Below are 11,087 nucleotides of genomic sequence, written 5' to 3'. Positions count from 1 at the left end.
ATTTTTATTATCGGGTTTCCCAAAAAATAAGCAAGTAAACCAAAATAATACTGACTTTTTAACTTGGTATGTGTATATAAATCTTATGGTGTTGTAAAAATGAACTAAACTACAATGTTATAGATGAACTAAAATTTAAGAGAATTATAAACTAGACAAGTTGAAAAAAATCTTAAGGGCTAAATCATGGTCAATATTACTACATTTTAGTTCATTTTGCAATGGAAAAGGGTTCACTGTTTTTTCAGTGTATGGACCAATTTTGGAATGGTTGTTAACGGCCATATACTTACACCACGTTCCAAATTTGAACCGGATCGGATGAATTTTGCTCCTCAAATCTGGAGAACGGTTTATATGGAGGCTATATATAATTATGGACGGATATGGACCAATTCTGGCACGGTTGTTAGAGACCATATACTAACACCATGTTCCAAATTTCAACCGGATCCGGATGAAATTTGTTTTTCTTTGAGCCTCCGCAAACCAAATATGGAGATCGGTTTATATGGGAGCTATATATAATTATGGACCGATGTGGACCAATTTTTGCATGGTTGTTAGATACCATATACCAACACCATGTACCAAATTTCAGTGGGATCGGATGAAATTTGCTTCTTTTTGAGGCTCCGCAAGCCAAATTTTGGAATCGGTTTATATGGGGGCTATTATACAATGTGGACCAATTTTTGTGTGGTTGTTAGTGACCATATACCAACACCATGTACCAAATTTCAGCCGGATCGGATGAAATATGCTTCTCGCAGAGGCTCCGCAAGCCAAATCTGAGGGTCCATTTATATGGGGGTTATACGTAAAAGTGGACCGATTTGGCCCATTGGCAATACCATCCGACCTACATCAATAACAACTACTTGTGCCAAGTTTTAAGTCTATAGCTTGTTTCGTTCGGATGCTAGCGTGATTTCAACAGACGGACGGACGGACATGCTTAGATCGACTCAGAATTTCACCACTACCCAGAATATATATACTTTATGGGGTCTCAGAGCAATATTTCGATGTGTTACAAACGGAATGACAAAGTAAATATACCCCCCATCCTATGATGGAGGGTATAAAAAGCTAAAATAATTTCATTAAAAAGAAATTTAGGATACATATTTTGTATTTTAGGACACGTTTTTGATTTAAAGAAATTTTCCTTAAATTAACTGAAATATTGAATCTTTAGATTTAAGATAAAAACGCTTCACTTATAGGCTAAGACTTATTTTGAGGATTTAGCATCTTTGGTTTAAAGTTTTTTTTTTGGAGTTAAGAAAAAATGTTTTACTTTGAAGTATCCGTTATAATTTGGATTTTTAAACTGGCATTTGTTTGCACGTATATAGTTTTATTAATATACCGCAAAAAGAGAACGAAAATTCTAAAAATGAGATCTGTGTCCTAATTATAATTTTATTGATCCTAGATTTAAAGCCAGATATATCGCTAAACAATGTCCTTATTTTAATGAAACCTTCCCTTAAGGATTTTGGTATTAATAAAGACATTTTTAGCGACCTGTCTGGCGTTAAATCAATAAAAATAAAATTAAAATTAGGATTCAGATCTCAATTATCGAATTTTCATTCTTTTTTCGCGATATATCAATAAAGCTATTCACCTACAAACAAATGCAAGTTTAAAAATGTGAATTGTAAGGGATACTTCAAATTACAAAATGTTTTATTAATTCCAAAAAAAAATTTAAACCAACAATGCTAATAATAAGTCTTAGCCTATATTTGAAGGGTTTTTACCTTTGACCCAAAGATTCAATATTTCAGTTAATTGAAGGACGATCTCTTTAAATCAAAAATGTGCTTCTTTACTTTAAGAAAAATTTGCCTTTGTTCAAAGGCATGCGAATTTAAAGGATTATTAGTGTCCTAAGTTTAATGAAAAACATTTTTGAAGCAAAGATTACAAACCTTATTTTAATTAAAATTTCATTATTTTAAAGAAATTTGTCCTTACTATTTTGTAAATTGCGCATCCTAAAATTTAATTTAAGGGTACGTAATCTTTAATATCACGTAAATATTTTTTTTTCAGTGTAGACCAGAAGTTGTGAACAATCTGTTTAAAAATATTAAAAATGGCGGAATTGATATGTTTATTTCATGTTTTAGTCCTTAAGGCCGGCATTAAGTTAGCACGCTGCAAAAAGCACGCTTACTTCGTTAATTTAACGAGACTTTCTTTGTTTAATAGTCTTCGTAAATTCTTCGTTCATACGAAGAATGAAAACGAAATTTTCATTGATTTTCGTAAATTTTACGAAGAACTTTTTACAAAAGTGCGAAATGTGTACGAAATATTCTACATAGACTTTTCTTCGTAAAAAGTTCGTACTTTTAACGAAACTTTTTTCACATTTCATGATTTTTGTGAAGAAATTTTTACGAATATTTTAATATTTTACAAAATATTCTGCGTTAATATTTCTTCGTAAAAATTACGTACCATTTTCGTTGAAATTGCTAAGAATTTCATTGAAATTTTAAGATTTCCGTTTGCGACATACAAATGTCTCTAAAAGTGCGCTTGAGTTTACACCTTTATTCAATTTTGTTATGAATTTAAGGTGGTTACTTTTCCTCATAATTTCATTTTATCAGGAAGAAAAATTTTGGCCACTTTAAGAAAATTTTAACTTAACTTGATTTCAAACGCCATACGAAGTTCAATATAAGCACATTGTAAAGTTTACAAATGTTGAACAATGTAATCATGAGTCATTTGTATATAATGTTTTACCATTTTTTAGTTCATTTATCTAACGTATGCAAAAAATTGTTAATGTTAAGAAAACTTTCTAAAACCATGCTAATTCCATTAACTAAAATCGAATTAAATTGGTTAAATGTGCCAAAAACATATAATTTTATACGCGGATATTCTCGAACTTAATACCCTTCTTTAAACCTTAAATGCGCACTGCATCCTTTAAGATACAACCAGAATTAAAATTGTTACGCCTTTAAATTCTATGAAATCGAGTTTGTTGTATTTAATACATCATAACGCTATTTATGAAAATATGTTTTTTCCGTTTTTTTTGTATTTTCGGAGTAATATGCAGTCAAAATTAAAAAAAAAAAAAAAAAAAAAAAACAAGTATATACGGCCGTAAGTTTGGCCAGGCCGAATCTTATGTACCCTCCACCATGGATTGCGTAGAAACTTCTACGAAAGACTGTCATCGACAATCGAATTACTTGGGTTGTGGTATCATAAAACTTCTTAACATCGTTTTCTAAATTGTGAGTTAGTCCTTACGTGGTATGTATTAGACAATACGTAGAGAGCCAGAATTTAAATATGGGGGCTATATACAATTGTGAACTTGATATCGACCAATTTTTGTGTGATTGGGGATCGATTTATCTGATGGCTATATATAACTATAGACCGATATGGACCTAGTAAGGCATGGTTGTTAACGGCCATATACTAGCACAATGCACCAAATTTCAACTGACTCGTATGAAATATGCTGCTCCAAGAGGCTCCAAAACCAAATTTCGGGATCGGTTTATATGGGGGCTATATACACTCAAAAAAAAGTGAACTCTCTATTTCACTAAAGCCAATTTAACTTTATTTTAGGTAATGGAATTATTATGTTTGGAGAAAGTTTCCTTTGCTCTAATATTTTTTTGCGTACGTTAGTTAAATTAACTAAAGCCGAGGAAAAAAATATACACAAATGAAGCATAAAGATTAACTAACTTCGTGTCTTCCACAAAATAGTTCAGAATTTCTTTAAATTTGTAAATTTTACTACAAATGCGTTCATCATGAACTTCGTATGTCACTAAAGACATTCTTGTAATTTTGAAGTCCAATTTTTTCCTTCAAACTACAATTTTTTCTTTAACAAGTGAAAAAACTTAATTATGTCTAATAAATTTTCTTGAATTTGTCGAAAAATATTTACTTATTTTAATGACATCAGCGTGATGCCAGCGTTTGTAATACTGTTTAGTCAAAAATTTCTAAAAATATTCAAAATTTTCTAAAATTAACATCACGTACCAAATTTCAACTGAATCAGATGAATTTTGGTCTTCCAAGAGGCTCCGGAGGTCAAATCTGGTGATCGGTTTATATGGGGGCTATATATAATTATGGACCGCTGTGGACCAATTTTTGCATGGTCATTAGAAACCATATATTGACACCATGTACTAAATTTTAGCCGGATCGGATGAATTTGCTTCTCTTAGATGATTCGCAAGCCAAATTTGGGGGTCCGTTTATATGGGGGCTATACGTAAAAGTGGACCGATGTGGACCAATCTTGCATCGTTGCCAGAGACCATATACTAACACCATGTACCAAATTTCAGCTGGATCGGATGAAATTTGCTTTTCTTAGAGGATTCGCAAGCCAAATTTGGGGGTCCGTTTATATGGGGGCTATACGTAAAAGTGGACCAATGTGGACCAATTTTCGCATGGTTGTTAGAGACCATATACTAACACCATGTACCAAATTTCAGCCGGATCGGATGAAATTTGCTTCTCTTAGAGGATTTGCAAGCCAAATTTGGAGGTCCGTTTATATGGGGGCTATACGTAAAAGTGGACCGATGTGGACCAAGTTTTGCATGGTTGTTAGAGACCATATACTAACACCATGTACCAAATTTCAGCCGGATCGGATGAAATATGCTTCTCTTATAGGATTCTCAAGCCAAATTTGGGGGACCGTTTATATGGGGGCTATACGTAAACGTGGACCGATATGAACCAATTTTTGCTTGGTTATTAGAGACCATATACTAACACCATGTACCAAATTTCAGCCGGATCGGATGAAATTTGCTTCTCTTAGAGGATTCGCAAGCCAAATTTGGGGGGTCCGTTTATATGGGGGCTATACGTAAAAGTGGACCGATATGGCCCATTTGCAATACCATCCGACCTACATCAATAACAACTACTTGTGCAAAGTTTTAAGCCGATAGCTTGTTTCGTTCGGAAGTTAGCGTGATTTCAACACACGGACGGACGGACGGACATGCTCAGACCCAGAATATATATACTTTATGGGGTCTTAGAGCAATATTTCGATGTGTTACAAACGGAATGACAAAGTTAAAAGTTAGGATGGGGGGTATATCCTATGGTGGAGGGTATAAAAATGAAAAAAAACTACAAATTGGAAGTTAAATATTATTTGCCAGAGATGAAAGTAATGTTGGTAAAAAAAACTGTGTAGTGTAAAAATATCTCTATTCTCTACTAAAATCAAATTGTTTATTTGTAAATAAAACCACATAAATACTGTACTGTTATGAAATAAATTCTAATGTACAAATCTGTGTTTCCCACCAATGAAGCCAATGGTCTCACATATAAGAGTAAATCTCACATATAAGAGTAAACAAAAATAAATACAAAAAAATTGTTTTGAAAAACATGTGGTACGCAGATGTTCTTTTTTGCCATTTTACATATTATATATTTTTTCGGTGGAATCGGTGATCATGTGCATTTAAGGGTCAAGATAAACTACACTCAACAAAAGTGAATCCTCCGGGGCACTAAAGCCAATTTAACTCTATTTTAGTTCATGGAAATTATTCGGGTTTAGTTAAAATTTTTGCAATACGAGAAAATTTCCTTGACTGTTGTAATTTTTTGTGAACGTTAATTACAAGAAATAAAAACGTGGCAAAACTATACACAAATGCAGCATTAAGATTTTCTAAATTCGTATTTCCCAAAATATAGTTGAGAATTTCTTAAACTTTGTAAATTTTACCACAAATGTGCCCATCTTAAGCTTAGACATTTTTGTAGGTTTGAACTCCAATATTTTCCTTCAAACTACGAAATTGTCTTTAGCAAGTGAAAAAAAAATAAACAAATGTGTCTTGAATTTGTCGAAATATATTTCCCTGTTAGGTCTTATCGGCGCGATAGCGGAGTTTGTAATATACACTGAAAAAATAAAGCATGCCCGGTTCCAAAGATTTTGTCTTTACTTTAAAAATGTTGGTATTGATTCCGAGCCAAAGAAGCGGAGAATACAAGTAAGGATACTTTTATTACACAATTCTCTTTTAAACTTGGGTTTTGTGTACTTGCTTCTAGGAAGCAAATTTTAATTTTTTGCTTTTTCAGCTTTTTTTCTTCATATGCTATCAAAGTCCTTTAAAACCGAGTTAACGACAACTTTATTTTCCAAATTATGACTTGACTTCCAGTAGAAATTATGATATGTTTCAAGTAATAAACGTCTTTAAAATGAAGTGTTGAAAAATATGTCCTATATTTGAACGATTTTTTGCTTTATAGTCAAGATGCAAAAAGGCAACAAATTTAAAGACAATTTCATTAAATGTAAAGAATTTTTCTGAGTTATTAAAGTCAAGTTGACCTTAGCCTTAGCTTATTATAAGGATAATACGACTTCATTGAAAAGTTTATCGACTTTTGGACAAGGAAAAAAACTTTATGGTAGAGAATTGCGTCTTCCGTGCTAAGCAAAATTTGCATTCGTATTTTAAAGACATGAAATCTTTGACCTCACGACAATATTTTTTTCAGTGTAGTTTACATTTTCCTTGGTTTTGGCTTCACATTTTTTTAAGTGTAGAAATGACAATCTTATTTGCATTTATGGTCGCGTGTTCAACTTCCAAAAAGGATCTTTCCTTTGCTCATTTAAGCACAATTTTTGTATAATTTCTCCTTTAATTATTCACACATTATGTCTTAAAATTAAGTATGTTTAATTTTAGTTATCACTCCATTTTTATACCCTTCACCATAGGAGGGCATATTAACTTTGTCATTCCGTTTGTAACACGTCGAAATATTACTCTAAGACCCAATAAAGTATATATATTCTGGGTTGTGGTGAAATTCCGAGTCGATCTAAGCATGTCCGTCCGTCTGTTGAAATCACGCTAACATCCGAATGAAACAAGCTATCGACTTGAAATTTGGCACAAGTAGTTGTTATTGATGTAGGTCGGATGGTATTGCAAATGGGTCATATCGGACCACTTTTACGTATAGCCTCCATATAAACCGACGCTCAGATTTGGCGATCCGGTTGAAATTCAATACATGGTGTTAGTATATGGTCTCCAACAACCACGCAAAAATTTGTCCACATCGGTCCATAATTATATATTGCCCTCATATAAACCGATCCCCAGATTTGGCTTGCGGAGCCTCTATGAGAAGCAAATTCATCCGATCCGGCTGGTGTATGTATATGGTCTCTAATAACTATGCAAAAATTGGTCCACATCGGTCCATAATTATATGTAGCCCCCATATAAGCCGATCCCCAAAATTGACGTTCGGAGCTTCTTGGATGAGCAAAATTCACCCGATCCGGTTGAAATTTGGTACTTGGTGTTAGTATATGGTCTATAATAACCATGCAGGAATTGGTCCATATCGGTCAATAATTATATGTAACCGCCATATAAACCGATCCCCAGATTTAACCTCCGGAGCCCCTTGGAAGAGCAAAATTCACCCGATCCGGTTGAAATTTAGTACGTGGTGTTAGTGTATGGTCTCTAACAACCATGCAAAAATTGGTCTATATCGGTCCATAATTCTATGTAGCCCCCATTTAAACCGATTCCCAGATTTGACCTCTGCAGCTCTTGGAGGAGCAAAATTCATCCCATCCGATTGAAATTTGGTACATTGCACTAGTATATGGCCGCTAGTAACCATGCCAAAATTGGTCCATATCGGTCTATAGTTATATATAGCCGATCCGCAAAAATAATCTACCAAATTTATAATTCTATAGAAAATTTTGTCAAAATTTTGTTACTATAAAAAAATTTTGTCAAAATTTTTGTACTACACAGAATTTTGTCAAGATTTTATTACTATAGAAAATTTTGTTACTATAAAAAAATGTTGTCTTTAATCATTGTTGTTGTTGTTTTTTATTTCAGCTTATAATCATGCTTTGACTAAACTATATGGTTTTAAGCAGAAATAAAAAAACAACAACAATGATTAAAGAACAAAGCCAACAATAATAACACCCAGAGAAGGAATATGATCACCCCAACCATGTTTCAAGAGCAAAATGTTATTTTTGAATGGTGACCATGTAACATGTTTGTCGCAACCATGTTATTTTCTCGGAGATTATGTGTCTGATTTCGGCAAGCATATTATTTTTGGCGAGAAAAGAACATTTTTGCCATAAACATGCTACATGGTCACCATCCAAAAATAACATTTTGCTCTTGAAACATGGTTGAGGTGATCATATTCCTTCTCTGCGTGAAAACAAAACGAATGAAAGAAAGAAGAGGAAGCACGCTCAAAATAAACCCAGCCAACTGCACTCAAATCGATGATTTGACGGTGGCAAAGGAAAAGAGTTATGTTTGTACGAATTTATTTCGGCATAAGCCGGCTATCATGTAAAACCTTTATTCGGAAGGTTCAAGTGTGGTCCATTATTGGGTTTAATGAACTGCCTGAATTTATTCTGATAATTGGTTGATAGTTTTGCTGGATGCTGATGAGGAATGTGGTAATTTCGAAACGTGCGTCCATCCAACCATCTTGCAGTCTATAGGGTTTGCCCAAATAAATTTGACAAACATTATTTTCCTCTGTTGGTTAAGCTACACTTGTAGTTTAGTCAATGCATGGTTTTAAGCTGAAATCAAAAAAACAACAACAAAATTTTATTACTATAGAAAATTTTGTCAAAATTTAATATCTATAGAAAATTTTGTCAAACTGAATTATATACGTACTTAGTCCCTGTATGGGGACTAATTGAGAAGATGGTGTGAAGAAGTTTTAAGATACCTTGCCATCGGCAAGTGTTACCGCAACACAAGTAATTCGATTGTGAATGACAGTCTTTAGTACAAGTTTCTATGCAATCCTGGAGGTACATAAGATTCGGCCTGGCCGAACTTACGGCCGTATATACTTGCTTTTTTTCATTTGAAATTTTTGAGTCAAAAATTGCCTTGTTAAACACTTTCATCCGATGGTCTAAAAATTTAGAATTTTTTTACGAACGCATAAAAGTCATGTAGTTTTTGTATAGACCAAGCCCCTGGTTTTATGTTTTGACTATCTACAATGCGCAATTTTATCGGATGTGCCTCATATTTGATTCAGATATTCTTTGATACCCATAAATAGAGAATTTTACGTGAATTTTTATGTCCGTCAATATTGTGATGTCTTCCCTATATTCGATCTGCAAGTTCTTGTGTTTTAGATTTTTTCCGTTATTTTAATTCTTCGTATCTATAGAGCAGAGTATTTTAATGTTCAGTCGAATATTCAATATAGATTAAGGAGGCTCCAAAAACCGATGTCTATAGGTAGACTTAAATTCACTCATTTGTTTAATAAAACCCCGATTGTAGTCAAATAAAAACAAAAATTAATTCAATGGATGTTTTTTAACTTCGCAAGCATTGGTTGCACGACAAAAACAGTTAGTTCTTTTAAAAAACGAATGCAATTATATTGGTTTTGATTGCCAATTAGACTGTTAATGAGGCCAAAATTTAGTTACCCAAACAATTTTATGTACTGTTGTGCCAGACAACAATTGGTTGCTTATATTCGGTTATATTCTGATAGTAGATGGGACCAAATAATTCGGTTGGCAATAAAATTGGTTGGCACAACAAATTTATTTTCTTTGTGTGTCGGTCCTATTGATCACAGCGGTGAACGAAAATTTTAATTAATTATCTTTCTACATTCTTCATTTTACAGTGGCTAAATGGTGTTGAAATAATTCGCCATGATATTGGTCATCTGCCTTTTGAAGTTGAAGTTACCAATAATCTGAAGTTCGGAGCACAAAATATTCTTCACGTTCTTTGCAACAACACTTTAACCCGATCCACTATACCACAAGGAGAAGTGGTAAAACTGTTAACAGATGCTGGCAACAAAACCATACAAACATACAGTTTCGATTTCTTCAACTATGCTGGAATACATAGATCCGTGGTATTATATACAACACCCAAAGTCTATATTAAAGATATACACATTGTAACGGATGTCCTTTTGAGTACGGAAGATGGAAAGAAGGATTCACATGAAAACGATTCCAGTGAAGAGTTTGAAGGAAATATTGGTTTAATTGATTTCAAGGTTATAGTAGCTGGTATTAGTGCTGAAGAAATGCAGGAGTCACCCATATACGATGCGTATTACTTGAATTTACAGCTACGAGCTGCTGATGAAATTGTAGCAAGTCAGTTGTGCAAGGAAATGCCTTTCAATGGAACTTTGAAAATAAATGATCCACAATTATGGTGGCCCTACCTGATGAATCCTGTCTATGGCTATCTTTACACTTTGGAGGTTTATTTACACTCAGCAGCAGATGAATCTCTTATCGATGTATATCGCATGCAAATTGGTATACGGAAAGTCCAATGGGATGAGAAGAACTTACTGATGAATGGTCGAAAAGTTTACATGCATGGATTTGGAAGGCATGAAGATTCCGATGTAAGTTAAATTATCCTATTTCAAAATCTCAACGTCACTGATACCGAAATTACATGAATTCAAAGATTTTAACCCTGAAGATTTTTAATCCTACATTAACTCGCTTACTACCGAATTGAACCTAATGTTAAATAAGTAAGTAAAGTAGAAAGTATATCATACCCTAAGCCACACTTGCTGAATTAGTAAACATAAGCATTTGTGTGGTAACATTGATATAGGTATGGGAGCTAAACCGCTGTAGCATATTTAAGACAATTAAGGGGTACATGTTTATGGGTGCTTTGTCTCAATCTGACTATAGCTCATAGTCAGTGTTGCCAGGGAAAATGTTCGGTTTACCCTACAAGGGCAAAAAAAAGTTCCCTACTTTCCCATACATTACCTACAATATTTTTCGTTAAATTTAAACAAATTTTACAAAACAAAAATGCTTGTAAGTACTTTATTATCTTAAAACATGAATATGCAACGTATATAACTTAAATAGAATATAAATTTGTATTACCACCACGGTTTCCACAGTTGGTAGAATTCTACCCAAAATAGTATTTTTTTTTTTTTTTTGT

The 11,087-nt window shown here is 33.3% G+C and overlaps 1 protein-coding gene across 1 annotated transcript in view; it reads left to right on the top strand.

Annotated features, from left to right (window-relative positions):
* The window catches only part of LOC142239195 (beta-glucuronidase-like), a 37,900-nt gene that overhangs the window by 20,317 nt on the left and 6,496 nt on the right, over positions 1-11,087 (top strand). The window contains exon 3 of the mRNA XM_075310964.1: positions 9,769-10,518. Within this exon, the coding sequence (XP_075167079.1) occupies positions 9,769-10,518 (750 nt within the window). The remainder of the gene's footprint in view (positions 1-9,768; positions 10,519-11,087) is intronic.

Source organism: Haematobia irritans, chromosome 5, assembly GCF_050003625.1.
Source record: "Haematobia irritans isolate KBUSLIRL chromosome 5, ASM5000362v1, whole genome shotgun sequence".
Taxonomy (NCBI): Eukaryota; Metazoa; Arthropoda; class Insecta; order Diptera; family Muscidae; genus Haematobia; species Haematobia irritans.
Note: the sequence above shows the minus strand (reverse complement) of the source record. Positions and strands in the feature narration are given on the sequence as shown.